The sequence below is a fragment of the Leptinotarsa decemlineata genome, unplaced genomic scaffold, assembly GCF_025532065.1.
Source record: "Leptinotarsa decemlineata unplaced genomic scaffold, Ldec_3_MD MMD2_tig00026336_RagTag_RagTag, whole genome shotgun sequence".
In the NCBI taxonomy this organism is placed as follows: domain Eukaryota; kingdom Metazoa; phylum Arthropoda; class Insecta; order Coleoptera; family Chrysomelidae; genus Leptinotarsa; species Leptinotarsa decemlineata.
In genome coordinates, this window is record NW_027412692.1 from 8314644 (window position 1) to 8334633 (window position 19990).

Genomic DNA, 19990 nt, shown 5'->3' on the forward strand with positions numbered 1-19990 from the left:
ACATAAATACGCCTTACGCAGCCGTAATATCCAGTCATCGAAGATAACTCAGAAGCTAGCCAGTCGCGCCAGCGAAACTTCAGGAAGAATTTCTAAAAATCCAAGGCCTTCAAATCCGAAAAATAGTGAAAACCTCGGCCAGGAAAACCTTAACCATTTTGTATCAAATAACATACCGTTTTAACCGCTACGCACTGTATGCGCTTCATTACAATAGATAGGTAGATACCTATATTCAAAATTAGTATAATTGATCCAGTACTTGCAGAACCCCAGTATTTTCAAGATCATGTTAATTTCATTAATAACATGAACGCAATTTTTTATAGCCTAGCGAGGTTCGAACTATTCAAAAGGTACCGCCTACCAATCGGATTATTGCATTGCCAAAACGAATAACAACAAATAAATGTGGTGATTTCGCATCGCACCGTACACAGTACCGCAGTCGTATGCCGGAATGTTGTATGTGATTGTTCTGTCGATTTTTTTAGCGAAACATGTGCTCTCGTGGAAGTCGGGTACTGTTTTTGTGCCGGCAGGAATAAGAAACTCGAACATCTTGGGTTGAATTAGCAGGTATTTGATGTTTTAATATTTGAAATAATATGTTTTGTTCGGTGTCCTAACCTACGCAGGAGGGCTAATAAAGGATCACTGAAATTTTGAGAAGTCAGAGACAAGGAATGGTAAATATTCGTTTTGAGGACACCCGGCAATTTTGAAAATGTTTTTGAGTGTACTTACGTATTTTGATGCGTAGATTATGAATCCGAAAGAAAAAAGCGGCGCTCTCCCTTATTTACAAAGTTACGGCCCTTCAAAGTTCAGAAAAGGGCAACTTTTCAGCCTTCTTTTTCACAAGATGAACTATTTAAAAACACAAGCATTTATTCATTAGGTCACCTTTCCACCTAATTCCTCCTTCCTTGATACTTTTCACTGCAACAATCAACATTTTTCCAATAAAAATGTACGGAGATGCTTTTTGGTTATTAATTTCTGTATTTTACGTTTTTAAGATTAATGGCATAGTTGGTACGACTGATGCAAGCATTCGTTTTTAAATTAAGTTTTTTATAAGAAAAATGTTGATTGTTGAATTGAAAAGTGTCAATTAGGGAGGAATAAAGTGTAAAGGTCATCTGCTGAATAAATGCTTGTGTTTTAAAACAGTTTATCTTTTGAAAAAGAAAGCTGAAAAGTTGCCCTTTCCTGAACTTTGAAGGGCCATAACTTTGTAAATAAGGAAGAGCGCCGCTTTTTTTTTCGGATTCGTAATATACGCATCAAAATACGTAAATACACTCAAACAATTTTTCAAAACCGCCGGGTGCCCTTGAAACGAATATTTACCCAGATCTTACAACATACAGGGTGTAACAAAAATGTAGGTCACAAATTGAACCACATATTCTGGAGTCAAAAATAACTCGATTTGATATAACTTACTTTAAGGCAAATTTGAACACAAAAAAGTTCAGCCCTTGAAAAGTACTTAAAGAAAATAGATTTTTTCAATATTTCATGAACTGTTGAACATTATATGTAGGCAATGAAAATAGATCCATGGCTCTCTTATCGTAAGAGCGTTTCATATAAAACCACTAAATCTGTTCAGCCCATTTTAGGGGGGTATTGAACCCCTAAAACCCACAAAACGTTTCTATGCGTTACAAATAAATTATTACTGTGACACAAAGGTTTAATGCATCATTTTTAAAATTGTTTGCACTTCTGCACTTTTTCGAAAAGCCAGTTTTAATCGAGATGTATTCCCTTGATTACTGAACATTGGCAATCTTTTAATTACAAATGATAATATTGATAATTATATCCTTAGATACATCATTAGATACAAGTGTCAGTTGTAAATTAGATGGTTTTAAAAAAGATATAGCCCTTTCAACAATTGAGCTGTCTTCTCTCTGAGCTCTAACAGCCGAGTGGAAATCACAGTTAGTGTATCTGGGTTGAAGAGATGTGACAATTGATTCGCTTTCTTTTGCTGTAACACTGTTTATAATATGTTCACACCTCCGAAACAGAAAGCAGAAAATTGAATCAGTAGGTGTGACCCAGGGAAATGTTGCAGGTCCCCTGTTTTTAATAATTTATAGAGCGGACATATTGAAATCTATATATAACCAGGTGAGATGTTCAGGCATATGCGGATGATACTCAGCTAAAAGATAACCTCTTCGAGGCTCAAAAACAACTGGGATCTCGAGAAAATCGTCCACTTGAGTGCCTCGCATAATTTGAAACGAGATTCAGAAAAATTCAAGTTGATGATTTTTTCTCCTAAAACCCAATATATCTGAGCATTTCTTTGAACGGTACCCCGCTGGCATAACTTGAAACAACAAAAATTCAGGTTTAACATTCGATAAGGATCTCAGACTCAGAAGCCATGTGAAAAATGTCCTCAGAAGAGCGTTTTTCTTGTTCAAAACATCGTTCAAAATTCTTTGTGAATCTCTCGTCCTTATTTCACTTATTATGACTTCATATATGGGATTCAAAACATACAGTCTGCAACGCTGCGATCATGTTTCTGAAAAGCATTTAGCTTTGAAGTGGCTTACTATGGAATACATTTTAAAACTTCATATGTCTCTGTTCATTCAAGAATTATTTAAAAAAATATATGTTTTTCCATTAACCAGCTGTTGCGCTCCCACGAACGACAACCCTCAGAAGTCGAAACTTGTGCGAGCTGAGGACTAACGCGGTCTTACCTTTTAACGTGTGATTCCTAACACGGGTTGAACGATAGCGAGTGAAAATCGATCATTCAGCCTGCAGCCTGAACCACCGACTAACACGGTGGTCGATTGAGTGAGTGAACAAAGCCCCCACGTCGAACCGACTTGCTACCGATCGACCTGTCTATTACAACATTGATATGTTGCTGTCGAGGTCTGAAACGACATCTAGTTTCAAAAAGGCTTCACTTATATATGGCGTTGAAATTATTCAATGTAATCACAACACATGTCATAAAAATTAATTTAGGCGTCTACAAGAAATGTATCTTACCACTCTGCACCCTGCTAATACCCTTGAGGTCAGTAACTTTTTAGTTTTGTTTCTGTTACTGTCTTTTCTGCTTTATTTGCCTAACTGTTGTTTTACTTTCATCATGGCTGATCATTAGAAGGTTAGATATAAGAGCAGCCATAGGCTAAATCTCGCCTTTTATTGATCAAATATGGGGGTTACATCACAGTAAAGTGATTTATATCATGGGCATATAATCTACCTCTCCCTTTTGCTATTGTATCTCTTGTGGAAAATTTTAATTCCATAGGAAATGGCATCTGCAGAACGACAAGAAGCCTAATAATGAATGCATGAATTTGAAAACAGCATATATTCTGTAACGAATATTCTCTTTGGAATAGAACTGTTCTACATGAAGAAGTGAGAAACCACTGGAGACTTTAGAAAAATATTGAAAGCAATCGACTATGGTCGTCTTGAACGCATCTGCGCCAGCCCTAGCATTTTGATTACAAGTTTATTCTTTGCGCCTGGCCGAGGTTCATTCAAAACTTCCAACTACAGCCCTGGCCCCAATAACAACGAACTGTTAAATTGATGGACATATAAATAACCGGACACGTCGAAGAGTTATTCACTTAATTTCTTAGACATATACATCTACTCAATTTATTTGAACTTGTATTAACATTTAAATATGGCTACTGGGCTACAATTAAAACCATAAAATTAAACAGGTATCAGTAGTATTTGTTTCAATCAAAAATCATTATGCAAATGACGGTATTGCTACCTATTATAGATAATGCGGATACCATCTGGGGTTTTTGATGGCGATTTGATTTTTGATCACGAATTTGATATAATATAATGGGAATTGTGGGTGTCCTGCCAGAATCGTCCTACGAGTCACATAGTCAGAAGGTAGGCAATTAAACAATCTACTGAAAACATTTTTCCTACACCAGAACTAAAATATTGTCATCAGAATATGACAGTATGATAAGGATCATCAGGTCCTAGTTATCTCCTGATAATGCCAACGTGGTAAGCGAAACGCGCGTCGAAAGAAGTGTTTTCAATGAATTCATTTTTCAGAGAGAAGTTCCAAATTCTACATATCTAATCAAACAATTTTATTTTCTGTTGGTTTTGGTAAAATTGCTTAAGGTACTGATTGCCTTATCTAATCACTGAAGTGAAACAATAGTTTCGCAATTTCTCTGTTTGTCTCCAAAAGAGATTTGCAAAATTTCAGAAACTTTCCCTCTCAATACCGATAACAGTGTTGCCATTTCTTCAAATTTCCTACCAGAGAAACAAACGGGATCCTGGAGAAAGTTCTTTGAGAGTATTTCTGAAACTGGCAGATGAAAATTTAGTGGCACACTATTGCTATTTCGGTAACGTATCTTCGACGTTGGTTGAATTAGAAAAAAATGTACTTTTTAGAAATCAATGTTGAGAAATCCAGACTATCATGAACCCTTCTCCAAATAATATAGAAGGGAATAATAGTGAGTCTACTTTGAATTGTAATATCTCACTGAATACTTACGGCCGATTTCATAAAGAAACATAAATGTTACTTCAACTTTAAAGGATACTTCAATAAATATTTTTGATTTCATAACCAAGTTGAAGTATTCTTCAAGCCAAAAACGTCCTTCAGGGTTAAAGTGTTGATTTCTCTACACTCGCTAAAGTGTCATTTAACTACAACATAACCTCAATTTTTATAATTGTGATTTTTTGTGCTACTCGCTACGTTTGCTAGTTTTGTGTTCGTTTAGCCGTTGATTAAAATAATATGAATAATTTTGAAACGTCTATCTCAAGTTCATCTGATAAAGAATGTATTTATACTAGAAGACCAAAAGTGTATAGTAGGTATATGATGAGCTTGACTTTTACCAACGTTTTCACTTAAAAAACAAACTGTTTTGTATCTACTAGGTGAAATAAAAAAGCAAATTGAATTACCTACTAATAAGTAAGTTGTAAAATTTTTATTAATAATAGAATTATCAAAAACTTTTATTTAATTTTTAGAGGTGGGTGCATTACACCATTACTACAATTATTGTTGACTTTTAAGATTGTACGCATTAGGAAATATGCAAATAATAGTATCAGATTTAATGGGAGTTTCTAGAAGTTCAGCTAGCAGGATTATCAAAAAGGTGTCTATTGCTATTGCCTCACTAGCCAGACATCACATTCGCATGTATGAAAATAATCGAGAAATGGAAGAAGCAGTTGAAAAATGTTATGAAATAGCTTCATTTCCCAAATCCATTGAAGCAAATGATTGCACATTAGTTAAAATTGATTCTCCTGGTGGACATGATGCAAAAATATTCAGATGTAGAACACCTTATTTTGCATTAAATGTTTAGACAGTAAGTGATGCTAAATTGAAAATAAGAGATATTGTTGTGAGATAGCTAGGATCGGTGAATGACCAAACAATTTTTAATACTAGCAGTTTAAAGCAAAAATTTGAAAATGGTGTATTTGGTCAGTAAATGCTACTTGGTGACAGTGGATATTCTCTAAAGCCATATCTTATGACTAAGTTACAACAAACTAGGACACCTGCTGAAAATGTATACAATGAATCTGTAATAAGGACTCGAAATGTAGTAGAACGTCAATACGGTTTATGAAAAAGATGATATCCCGTTTTGAGGTTCAGTATGAGATTAAAACTAGAAACCACAATGGCTGTAATAGTTGCAACTGCAGTTCTTCATAACATTGCCATTGATATGAATGATAACTTTTCTGAAGAAGATGAAATAGAGGAAGACAATAAGGATGTATTACCCTCCGTGGAAAATAATCCAAATATTGCAGAAAACAAGGAATATGATGCAAAATGTTCATCATTTTGCTATATTGTAAATACTAATAATAATTAAAAATCACTTTTTTATGAGACATTTAATTATTTCAATTGTTTTTCTTTTAATTTTATTTCCAAATCCAATAAAATCATTTTTTTAATGTTCTTCTTCTTCTCTCTCCCTTCTCCTTGATCTCTCCTTTTTCTCTGCTTCTACTCTTTTTTCAAGAAGCTCCTTCTTCTTTTTATAATATTCTACTTTTTCATTTATGAAATCGCTATCCAAGCTATTATTTAAACCCACCACCGTTTTAATATTTATTACATTTTGGATTGCTTCTGTAACAGGATCTAATAAATTTTTTATTGCGGGACCACCCCCTGTTCCTGTCATGTATGATTATTGTTTTGCCATTTCCTTTCTGGCTTTTATTTTTAGATTATCAAACTGTGATTTAATCTGAGATATACTTCTTACTTGTAGATTTCTAGAGTTAAAGCTGGAAAGTACTTCGAGCCAAGCCTCTTCCTAAACCATATTCAAATTTATTATATGTTTAATTTATTATTACAAGTTGACACCATTCACCCTTGATGAAGTGTATATTCTACAATAGATAAAATACGCACAAAAAATTGGTTGTAGTTGTAATACATACCTTTTCTGCATTAGTTACTTTATTAGTAGTTTTGCATTCTAAAATATGCTTGAATTTTTCAATTTCTTGTATTAAATTCATTCCTTCCTCTCGAGAAAAATTTGACGAGCGAACTTTCTCATAATTTTTCAACATTTCCATTTCTGTTCAAATAAATCGTCCTCACAAATAACAAAAACACCAAACACCACAACTCTTAACCTTATTTATTTAAACACGGAACGGAAATACTCGCCAAATATGACAAATCTTGTCAAAATCCATGAATTCCAGGTTAACCAACATCTTGAAAATTACTTAAAAGATACTTTATGGAAAGAGCACTTTAATATTAATTATGAAACCAAATGATGGCAACACAGCTACTTTGAAGGGGACTTTAGTGTAAGTCTGCTTTCGGTAAAGTGAACTTTAGATATTGATTATGAAATCGGCCGTAATTCAATTTAATCGATCTCTATTGTCTCCGACCCCCCTTTCTATTATATACCCACGACTTGATGGAAAAAAAGAATCCAACATTTTGTTTTGCTGACGACAGCACACTTGTTTCGTCATTCCATTTGGCTTTTAGGACATCGGCGGTGGAGGCACATCTTCACCGACAGCAGGAGATTACATTTTTCAATGAGGATCTAGAAGTAATTTCGAATTGGGGTGAAACCTAGGCATCGGTTTTCTCCAGAAAGATAAATGCCTCCGAATCTGATATAATTATGTCAGGTCAGACAATTCCACTTTCTGCTTCGATAAGTTTGTTGGGGGTTAAAATGGACACCAATATGTTTTGGCACAATCATGGCGCTGGAATCGCAGATGTGTGTACAGCTTACTGTACACACCTCAGCAACTTTTGATGCTTTATGAAGCATAGATCAGACCTTCATTGGAGTATTGTTCTCATGTATGGAGCTCCGCCCCAAACATACCCAGAAGCTGCTGGATTCCATCCAGAAAAGAGCCATCCGCCTGATTGGAGACGCGAACTTCACTAGCAACTTTGATAGTCTGGAACATCGAAGAACGGTTGGAGATTTGTCTCTCTTCTATAAATACTTTCACGGAGAGTGTTCAAGTGGCTTAGCACATTTGATTCCGTCAGAACCTTCAGTACAACACTTATAAAATTAGGGTTACCAATCCTATAATTTTTCCTCTGAATAACTCACCAATAATTTGGAATAACGATGTCGTGCAGTTCCTTCTTTTCTCAAACTTTGAATCAATTGACTTGGTGGCTGAGTTATCTTCATTTCCACCAGGATTGGTTCAGCTCTTTTGGTCTCAAGCAAACCCTCAAGTAGGTATTGTAGGAGCTATTGAATATTTGGTCTGATGCCCACGAAAAAAACACTCTTCTAGGCAATCTAACAGTGAATTCTTGAACGGTTTCCTTCATAACTCCACGTGACCCCGTCATGAATTGAATACTTGGATTCCCTAATAGAAGCAGCAATGTTGATCCTGATTTATAGTTACAAAAATCAGCGACCGCAGGTATAAATATTGAACCTTTATACTTATTTGTTATGATAATGAAAACATAATCGATTTATAATAATTCCTGTAATTTATCAAAACATGACAACGAAATTCTCACCAGGTTATTCCAAACAAAAAAGTACTACCGTCAATAATTCCATAAAAGAGTTTAGTCATTTTGAGATGCCGACCTTCTAAAAGAAATCATAGTCTTTCGTTCATCCGGTCCTTTCAGTTATAATTATAATAATAGCGGTAATAACAGTCAGTGATACATTAACTACTCATGGAACAACGAGTCATTATACTTACCGTCATCAACACTGACACGTTAAAACACGTACCTTTTATTCAGCATAATTTCTTCTATAATTGAAAAATGAAGAGAACACAGTTATAGTTTGCCAAAAGAAATACCTGTATTAAAAATTGAAAGTCATCTCAGAACTTAAAAAAATTCAGAAGTATATGCCTACAGTGCCACTTGGCCAAAGATTCCCTCAAGGGTCAGTGCTTGGACCACTTATTGTCTTCTTGAATGACCTCACATACTCAAGAATTCAGAATGATCTCCAGAAATACCTAGATGAAATATAATTTGTCTCATATCTGAAAGAGAAGCCATTCTATTCACTGACTGAGTATCTAGACATATGAATATATATTTTATACTCAGATCATCCGATTTTTTGCAAATGTACTTCGAGTCCTCCGAGCTGTCTTGGAACATGTCGTGGTAAGTAAGTAAGTAAGACTAATGATAAAATACAAAAGAAATGAAGAAAGGTTATCAAAAGGTTGAAGGGGAAATGTTTAATACCTGAAAGTTAGAATACTATGAGAGAATTAATAATTTATTGGAAAACGGTCCTATAAATGATTACCAAGGAACCCATTGCCTGAGACGGTTTCGGAAGTGAAAAACACACTCAAGAAGTGTCAAAATTTGATCTCATCGGCTTTGAATATACCAACATTATGCGGAAGTTGGTTAGAACCTCGTGAATCTTCGAAGGAAACACATACAATAGGGCTGTGCACCATTTTCCATTCTTGCTCATTATGTTATTGGTTGCGGTTGTTTACTATTTATGAGTTTATGTTGTAAACATAAAACTAAAACCAAAAAAGTTTTTTGCTTGAGAAGAAGATGATTGCTTTCCAAATCGAATACAACGTTTCCTATGCATGTTATTTCACCAGTTCCATGTTTCGCCTACTACCGCAGTAGTAAGACGAAACGTCAGACACAAAAACCTGCAGACCACGGCCAAAAAAACCGGAAAATAGCACAAAGCCCCATTGTTCAATATTTCCTTTTTATCCAACAGTATGTTTAATAATTCAAAAACTATTTTTCTTTCTAACTTGAGTATAATTTTTCAGTATCCTCTATGTTGACAGTATTGGTGAAAATTAGTGACGTCTGTAATTGCCATTTAAAATGTTTAATTGATACTACTTTCAGTAATGACGTGGATCCATTACTAGTTTATGTATCAATTGTTAATTACTGTTTTCATTCAACTGGTTGATGTAATACTGACGACAAATTGTTGACCAAATCAACAATCATCAATTTTTCAAATATTATTTTGACATTAGAGTCCTTCAACGAATATTTATAGTCAATTTTCATTTATAGTTGATGACTCGGAAACTGATTATTTTTACATTTGTTACTACAAATGATAATATTTTCTGAAGCAACTATTTGACGAGGTCTGAGGATGATTATAAAACAAAATAGGGTGGTTCTGAGAACTAAACACGTCATGTGGGCTCTGATTTCAACTAGTTGCCTTGCAATGAAAGCTGCAGTGAGAAACAGAGAACGAATCTCGTTCGGCCCAATGTCGAGGCTTGTTATTGGAACGGATCTACTTTGTCTTTGATATCAGTGGAATGAGTCTTCTGTGGATATTATAGATTGCGTCTTTGTAAGCGGAGATGTCAGAGCCTTTACTCATGTCGAAATTATTGTGAAATAAAAAAAAGAAGTTGACCTTGCTGCGACTCCATTATAACTACTGGATTTTCTGTTCTTCCATTGTATTTGGTACATGCTCTGTGAAATTTCAAGAAATTATTATGTATTTTATTGAAGAAAACACAATGATGGACCATAGTGGAAAGAAAAAAAACATATGCGTATTCTAAAAACACTTTATCGTGTGATTTTCACTAGATAGTTTTACGAAAACGCAACACGTGTTTCGCCATACGTGTCCTTGGCCATACAAAAGCTTCCTCGGGCGTGTCTTAATGACACGCCCGAGGAAGCCATTGTATAGCGAAACACATGTTACGTTTTTGTAAAACTATGTAGTGCAAATCACACAATAAAGTGTTTAGAATACGTTAGTTATGGATTTTCATCAAGTATCGGCCGATTCCATAATATAACAAACATATGCTTTATCTAATGTCTCTTATCTAGATTCACCAGAAAAAACAAATTTGAAAAGAAAACAATGCATAATTTTTTAAACTTTATTCATTTCTCATACAAATTTAAAAATTCATAACTTGGTAAAAACTAAACTAAATATAGTGATTAATCAAAATAGTGAATATATCTTGAAAAAGATTATTTGATATTAACAAAATCAGTACAAATAATGTTTCAATGATCTAAAAAACTTGTTGGGGGTAAGCTCTAAGTTGAATTCAGAAGTTTGCAAAATATTTTTGGTGATTTTCAACATTGTGGTAACGGGTGAGCAAACATTAGTTGTAGAAGGAAGTGGTGTTTTTTCGAAGAACTTGAATGAGTTGAACGAGCTAGAACTCGCATCCTTAAAAAGGACAATTTGGGACAAATAATCAATAATTTCTATAAAGGTTATAATAAAAACGCAAACTGTCGCCTGTTTTCCAAGCTTATCGAATCGAATTCAAGATAGACATTATATTTTTTCTCTTCAAGAGTTGTTGATTCTGATTTTTTTCTAATGAGTGATAGTGATTTTTTAGTACGTAGCCTAGACTCTTCAGTGCTTCTTCACCAACTCGTTCAATATTTGATTTGAATAAAATTGCATAATTATACTCGACACCAAGATCTTTAACTTTGATAACAATCAGTAGTTTATCATTCGCAACGAAAAAAATCATTCTCTCTTTGTACTTGATAATATGAGACATTTTGATTTGTTGAGATGCAGATCATTTACCATTGAGACCATTCTATAATGAATCATTCTTATCTCTGATTCTTTTGGATACTTTCAGATCATTAGAAGCCAAAACCTTTCTTTCTCAAGAACTAATCTCTCCTAAAAATATAAACTCTCAATTCAAACAAGATTCCTATGGCTGGGATTGAATCAAATGAGCGAATGAATGTAATTAAGTACTGTCATCGTGAAATGGGTAGATTTAACTCATCCGTGACATGAATTCGTGCTTCATCTTGTAATTTTATTCTGATGGTTGCTGAAGAGACAATAAGACAAGTGTTTTATTCCGTAACATCGATGTTCGCCATCGAGGATGACAGTTTTCCATGAAGTGGATTTTTTTGTCTTTCATATACTATTTTGTGCAGCGTCCCTGTGAATGATATCTGATTCGATTCTATAATGAATGTTTGGAGAATAAACTGAATAGGAAAAAGTCATTTTGTACAATTCGATGTTCATATAAAAGTCTTTCGTCCCCAAAAAAAATCTCTCCTAAAATTATTAACCAATTCATTTAAAGAATAGAATATTCTTCAGATTCGGATGTTGGACTTGCAATTCTTTTGAAGCTTCTGTGAAGGCTTTCTATCCATTTCACTTCTCTATTATGTTCTACCAGCTTCTTGTAATATCTATTCAGCTGGAGATTTCTCTGTTTCTTGTTGACTCCTTTCTTCTTATTATAAAGATTGAATGGTCGGTAAATCAGTATTTTTATAATTTCCCGTCTTTGTTATTTTATGGTTGTTAAATATATAATTCAGGTATGGCAATTTATGTAAAGAAATGTTTCCTTCCTCACTTTCACTAGGAACCGAACTCATCATGGGATTCCCCCATTGTGAATTTCAAGGATAGTCCTGAGCTAATAAAGTGTTCTGCGTTTCCATTGTTTCAGTGTTCAACCAGTGTTGCCAAAGAAGTGAAAAATACTCAAAATCTGCGTATTTACAATAATATTGCGCCTTCGTTGCTCTTTCTGAATTTTGCCGATTTGCTGCACATTCACCCCCTACCGCATTGTTTTATCTCTTCTATCTCTTCGTATAAAAGTGAGAAAGAGAAAATATAGAACAAAACAGTAAACCAAATATTATTTGATAATATATTCCGTGGTTGCAGATAAAACGTCAGGCCAAATAACCTGCAAACCATGGTAATCAAACTGAAAATAGCACCGGCTGTGAAAGCCTACAGACCATTATTATCATTCGAACTATTCGTTTATTTTTGTTATTTTTTTCCTTGAATTGACTCTTGTCAAACTACAGGTAAAAAATGTATTTTCCAGCTTATGATTCAAGTATGTACCGTTTTTCCTTGGATTTATTTTTCGAGCTCTTTGATCGGATTTTCCAGACTTTTGACATCAACAGATGTATTTAGTTGGCTGCATTGTAAGGACTTGTCAACTACCCACTTTTAATAATAATAATAATAATAATAATACTTCACTTCACTACTCCTTTGGAGTAGTGAAGTGGACTCGGGAGGAGCTGTATCAACTCGACGTAAGGACCCGAAAAATGATGCATCTCTACAGGAGTTTGCATCCCAAATCGTCCGTTCCACGGTTGTACTTCCCCCGACAACAGGGAGGTCGTGGACTTTTGAGTTTGGAGTGTCTACATGACAGAATGGTACTGGATACAGCCTGTAAAGTCGTCAGGAGTTCGGATCCCCTTCTCTGCATGGTCCGTGACCATGAGAGAGCAGGAATTGGAGCATTTCTCCTTAGGGCAGCTGCTCGAGCAGCTGATGAACTCGGTATAGTTTTCGACTCTGAACGAGGTGACTACAACTCTGTCACCGAGTTGGAACCCGTTCAGTAAAAAGCTCAGATAAAAGCCGCAGAGATCACCTTACTTCTGCGGAGACACAGGGATAAGCCGATGCATGGGGTCTTCTTCAATAACATCGAAGACCTTGGCTTATCAAAGCGCCTGACGTTCGCTTTTCTCAGGTCGAGTGGGCTGAAGTCGGAAACTGAGGGGTTCATCATGGCTTGCCAGAATGGTGTCTTCAACACCTTAGTCTACCGCAGTCGCGTGATGGGTATAGAGGTTCCTGACACAAGGTGCAGGGCCTGCCGCGAGGCGCCCGAGACCCTAATGCACTTGCTATCAGCATGTCCAGCATATGCGGTCTCGGCCTATATCCATCGACATAACACGGCCCTAAGAGTGCTATATTACCATCTACGGCACTCTTACGGTATTGACGAGACACCGGTGTTGCCCTACGCTCCGGGGGATATTGAATCCGTTGTGGGGAACGAGAAGTGCCGAATTTATTGGAACTATTCGTTCCCCACCCTCAGGCTCATACAAGCTAATAAGCCTGATGTAGTCCTTTTCGACCACCAGAACAAAACGATATTTGTCGTGGAGTTTTCAGCTCCTGTCGGGACGAATATCGTCAGAAAAGAGGAGGAAAAATGGATAAAATATCGAGATTTTTTCTTCGAACTTGGCAGACTCTATCCAGATCTCTCTGTCAAGATGGTTGTTCTGATTATTGGAGTCCTTGGTGAAATGATGTCCTTTCTACTCTCGAATCTTAAAATCATACCGGCTTGCCGCACTAAGGCAAGCACACTACGGATTTGTTATTTACTATAACATAAAATATTCTTCAGATCACATAACGAGGTGAATAAATGCTAGGTCTCAGTACCAATTATTCCACATAAATCACAACGAAAATAAATAAACATTCCAGCTATAGTTACACCAGAATATAAATAGAATTCAAATATACTTAAGGAAATATTCTCAAAAAAAAAATCTTGTTTCATTGCTTCTCAAACAAATGTTTTTTGGCATTTCTTTGAAAGTGTGAATTGATGTAGAGAAATCGGGAACATCCAGGAGATTGCCGTGAAGAGATATCTGGTAGGTAAATGACCTTTTATAAATTTCTTTGTGTGCAGGAATATGGATCATATTTTTTCTCCAAAGATTGACGTTATACACTTATATCCTATATATAACTTTTCTATATAAATATTCAGTATTTTTGAATTTCAGTATTTTATAGTAAAAAGTGGGAGCGTGTAATTTGCGTCTGTTATACATACTCAACCATCACGCCGTCTTTTAGCTTATGAGAAATTCTTTCTTTCCTCTTGATGTGCTATATCATTCGAAGACAACAATTTTGAACTTTTTGGATTCGACGTATGTCAGTCACTGCAATCTATACATGAACCATACACAATGTCACAGTGATTGAAATGGGACAATATCATAGTATCGCTCAACATTTTCTTCACTTTCAAACTTAAATACATTATCTGCTGATATACCAACTTCAACGACGCGTAGGTCTTTCGAAATTTTTCCGTAACATGTGCTTTAAAACGTAATGTAGAATCTATGAGTAAATCTAAATTTTTGCAGCTGCCTCTGAAAGTTAGCATATCAGCCTCTAATATTATCTGCATTCCACTCAAAGCTTCATGTTTATGCGTATCGCTACCAAATAATACAGCAGAATATTTATTACAATTTATAGATGGAAGATGATCATTGGAAAGATTGAGGAGAATTTCTGAATCACGATTGATTTTTATATTAGCGTCCCTCATATTTTCCAATTTAAATGCACAATAAATTTGCGTGTCATCGGCAAACATGTGGTAATTGCAATATGTCAGATGATTATGAAAATTGGAGGTATACAATGTGTATAAAAGTGGTCCCAATACACTACCTTGTGGAACCCCTCGGTGAACCACTATGCTATTTGATATTTCGTTTTATATTTTGACACACTGAGTTCGGTTTGATAAATATGATTTGAGAAAAGAACAGCCAGCAAACTCAAACCAATACAATGTAAAATTGCAGTTAATATTATTGTCACTTGAACTCTTCGAGTGTGAACTTTCGATTTCCAATCAATGCTGATCCTCTTTTTTACAAAGAAGATTTCTCAGTATGAAAAAATTAATATTGACGCATTTATTAGCAGTTGTTTTGTTTGACGATATTTTAAGTTCCATTCTCAGTGTATTCTCTCCATGGTATTTGGCAATTGTATGAAGAAGATAACGTTGTTTGAGTGATTTATAAATTTATTTCGTGTTGCGAAAACAAATATTAATACTTCCATTTACAATCTTTTGTGAAACATTCGCGAATGAGCTCGAACAGTGTTCATAACTTTGGTGTTTTATTTGAATATTTGATGTAAGTATTATTTTTATTGTTTTAGGGTCAATTGAGGCAGCCTAGATCTCATTCGATGGAGTGGTAAGTCGATAATAAGTATTCTGAAATTATAGTTAACGAACGCTCTTAAGATGAGTGCTTTGAATCGGTCATCTGTTACTTTTGCAAGGCGTGGTTTTGAAAAGATTTTCAAACATGGTTGCACAAAAACACGTGTTTTGAATTTTCGACGATGATTTTCGAATCTAGAATTTATGAAGACATTGAAGATTCAAGTAAAATTCGCTTCATTCGAAATACAACAGACAAGATGCAGATATTTTTTATTGGCGAAAACTTTTTTACTCGATTTTTTTCTTATGCAAAATATTTTCTGAAGACACTTTTAGAAAGTGACAGAAACGATAGAAATTCACTATCCATGAAAATTATTGAAGAATTTTCACAATAAGTTTTATTTATGTCGCATTTTGCTAAACGGTAGCTTCATCAGTTAGACTGATGAAATAGAATAGAAATCCATCAGAAATAGTATACAAATTGAATAGAAATACAATAGGAATAGAAATAGAAATAGAATAGAAATAGAATAGAAATAGAATAGAAATAGAATAGAAATAGAATAGAAATAGAATAGAAATAGAATAGAAATAGAATAGAAATAGAATAGAAATAGAATAGAAATAGAATAGAAATAGAATAGAAATAGAATAGAAATAGAATAGAAATAGAATAGAAATAGAATAGAAATAGAATAGAAATAGAATAGAAATAGAATAGAAATAGAATAGAAATAGAATAGAAATAGAATAGAAATAGAATAGAAATAGAATAGAAATAGAATAGAAATAGAATAGAAATAGAATAGAAATAGAATAGAAATAGAATAGAAATAGAATAGAAATAGAATAGAAATAGAATAGAAATAGAATAGAAATAGAATAGAAATAGAATAGAAATAGAATAGAAATAGAATAGAAATAGAATAGAAATAGAATAGAAATAGAATAGAAATAGAATAGAAATAGAATAGAAATAGAATAGAAATAGAATAGAAATAGAATAGAAATAGAATAGAAATAGAATAGAAATAGAATAGAAATAGAATAGAAATAGAATAGAAATCGAATTGGAATGAAATGAGAATGGAATAGGAATAGAAATAAGACAGCACTCTTGCCTGGTCATTCCATTTGGATTCCAGGACATCGGCTGCGGATGCACATCTTCATCGGCAGCAGGATGTTGCATATCTTAATGAGGATCTAGAGGTGATTTCGAATTGGAGTGAAAGTAACCAGGTTCAATTCAATGCCACGTGTTTTGATCTTAAAAAAACTTTCGACTAGACAAATAGTTTCACAAACGCTATTTTTCTCAAGAGTACATATATAATTCAGATGAAAGCGGTCTGAAATAATCCGCATATATACTCGTATTTCGCAAAAAATATGCAACGAAATACGCTCTTCAAATTCAACTATAACGCCCCAGTTTCCATGAAAATAATCCTTATAGCATCTTGAAATAGGAGGAAAAAATCTCTCATGGGTCGTTCTGTTAACCTTGCTAAAATATCATTGGCCTCAATACGTGTAGCTTAATAAGGATAGTTCATAGTGTGGTATACCAATCTAGTACTCGAAATGTTCTGGTTATTCATCATAAATAATTTGAAAGGTTGTCTTGTTGCAGTTTAGATATACCGATAAATTTTGGTAATAACTTAAATCAATTAATAAGTGTCTACCTTATGCGTGTGAAAGTGAATTATGCATTATTGAGTCCATCTATCGTGTGTTTATACGAGGTCTAAAAAAATTAAGTGAATTTTAATTTTTCTCTAACACTATTTGTTTATTTATTCATTAATTTCTATTTTGTCCCTTTCAAAGTAGTCCCCTCAGATATAATACACCTGTGCCAGCGTTTTTCCAATCGCAGGGGATCAAATGTGGTAAATACGGTGACTGAGGTATGATTACGACGTTGTTTTTGGCCAGATAATTACGAAGAGTGCATTATCGTGTTACAAAAGCCATGAATAGTTTTTCAAAATACCGGACGTTTTCTTTGTATTGCTTTTCGCAAGCGGCGCATAACTTCAAGATAATACTCCTTGACCGTACGTGACCATGACAAGAACTCCTGTTGCACTACGTTACGGTGATCGATGAAACCAGTGAGCAAAACCTTTACATTTGATCAAACTTGGCGTGCTTTTTTGGTCTTGTCTCTTTTGGGCTTTTCCATTGGAACGATTGGAGTTTGGTTTCGATTTCATAACCATATACCCATGACCCTTTTGAGAAAATCTGGATCGACGTTAACGTCATTCAACAATTCCTGCGCGATGCTTATGCGACTTTTTTTGTATCAAAATTCAGCAATTCTGGAACGAACTTGGCTGCCACACGCTTCATGCCTGAACTGACCATTTTTTTTAAATTCAAAACGGGACGTCCATATAATATAACATACTTATATGTATGTATGTATGTATGGTCCATATAGTATGGACCATTCTCCATACTGCATGGACTCATTAAAGCACCTTTCAATAATAATAATTCGTCTTTATTATTTCCAATATTAGGTAATGAACAGTTTTATACAAAAATTTTTATTACAGGAAGCTAAAAGGCGAAGTTCAGTTTATTTTCATCTGAGGGCGATAAAAATAACCTGTTCTTACACTTAGCAGTAATTATTAAATTATATGCAACATATTATATTTTTTGTCGTATTTATATTTTTCGGAGGAACAAATTTGCTTCAATAAAGATGGTGATGATTTTAAATAAAAGTGAAATTCTTGGCACGTTTTGTTTATATTGATGTTCGTTATCAATACCTACGCCTTCAGAACTGAAACCTGCAAGTGATTTTCTTCAGACGTCCACAATTTATTTATTAAAGAAAATATTCCTTTTACTGGAGCATTTGCACCAGGTAGACATAAAATATATTCAATTAAAATACATAAATTTTCATGTTGCAGATTGTTGGTGAGAAAGTGTTTGAATACTTCCACCCAATGAGTTTGTTTGTGAACTTTAAAATTATTTCAGTCTGTAAATTTTGGTGGAGTTACGTAGTTTACAATTAATGAAAATTCGTCAAATACTTCTGTATCTTTAGTACTGTCAATATATCTCTTTTCAATCAATACATCCAATGCTTTTTGTACATCTTCCCACGCAGGTACTTTCCTTAAATCTGCCCAATAAAATATCTCCATTCCTCTAGTAAGAAAGTTAGTCCATTCTTCCAAATATTCACGACTTGTTTTATAAAATTCTGTAGCTGTTCTTTTCACAAAATCTTCATAAATATCATCTTTCAGTTTTATGATTAAATTACGAACAGTAAATGGAAGAAACTAATTGGTTTCTTTCTGAATCCAATTCTGAATGAGTTGATTGATTTCTTTTGCAGCGTCAATTGCCGATACAGTTTGACCTTCAAGTTGAAGGCTTCAACATTCAAAACATCTTGGCGAAAACTTGCTGACTGAGCGTGTAAAAAAAAAGCCATAATTCAGATGTAGGATCTTCAAAAAAGTCTTTTATTGATTTGGGACATTTTTTCCTTTAGAGCTTCAACTCCAACCGTATAAATATGAAAAATGAATATATTTTTACAATAATGCTTTCGTAATCTAAAGGTAGGTCGTCTGCAGCAGATTTTATAGCATTGTGAATTATATAGGCTCCACATCCGATACCTATTAACGGTTTTTTAGAGATGATTTTAGAAAACGGGACTATTTTACGTCCTAGATCATTATTTGGGGACAACGGGACAGATAGTCGAATAAAGAGACAGCCCCGTTAAAAACGAGACGTCTGGTCGCTTTATTCATGCATAAAATTTCAGAAAAAAGAGGAAGGCATGTGCCAACCAGTACGCCGACATCCTCAGCAACTCCTTTAATAGAGATTCGATAATCCCCCATAACAATTTTCTTCACTTTCTCAACATTTTCATTAGTTGTTGATGTGCTAGGGCGTCGGGGGGGTGTCGTTATTCACATTTTCTCGACTTTTTGTGAAGAGCTTTGTTGGGTCCCAAATTTGGTTTTTTGGGCTTGCTGGCCCCCGTGGACTGTATACTATTAAATAATGCGACGTAGGTACTTGAGTAAAACATTTTATTCTGTCACACCTTAGTTGAATAGAAACTTCTACCCAAAAATCATTCGTAAGAAGACTAAAGTGGATGATGATGACAATGGTATAACAGTTTTGGGATACTTTCATGCATTTCCAAATGCTTCTCTGAACGAGGCTGAAAGGGAGATAGGTATACCCTACGTGACAATTTGTCGAATTCTTAATAAGCATAAATGGCATCCCTATAAGTTCTACTGTGTCCAACATTTGAAAGAGACTGATTTACCTCGTAGAGTGGAATTCTTTGAATGGTTACTTGTCAAGACTCAAGAGGATGAACATTTCCTTGACAATATCATATGGACAGATGAGGCCAAGTTCACAAAAAATGGAGTTTTCAATAGACACAACAGTCATTATTGGGCGCCAGAAAATTCCCATGTTGTCCGCCAGAGGGGTTTTCAAGAAAGATGGCAATTCGATGTATTTTGTGCCATGAAGAATGAGTAAATTTTTTATA

At 34.5% G+C, this 19990-nt stretch overlaps 1 protein-coding gene across 2 annotated transcripts in view; it reads left to right on the forward strand.

Moving 5' to 3' along the window:
* The first annotated feature begins 327 nt into the window (after window positions 1-327).
* The window catches only part of IP3K2 (Inositol 1,4,5-triphosphate kinase 2), a 233927-nt gene continuing 214264 nt past the window's right edge, over window positions 328-19990 (forward strand). The window contains exons 1-2 of one of the 2 annotated variants that reach the window (XM_074183204.1): window positions 328-579; window positions 15399-15436. In XM_074183204.1, the coding sequence (XP_074039305.1) occupies window positions 15429-15436 (8 nt within the window). In that variant the 5' untranslated portion in view covers window positions 328-579; window positions 15399-15428. Of the gene's footprint in view, window positions 580-15222; window positions 15374-15398; window positions 15437-19990 lie in introns of those variants that run through there. The other variant, XM_074183203.1, reaches the window with a different exon arrangement.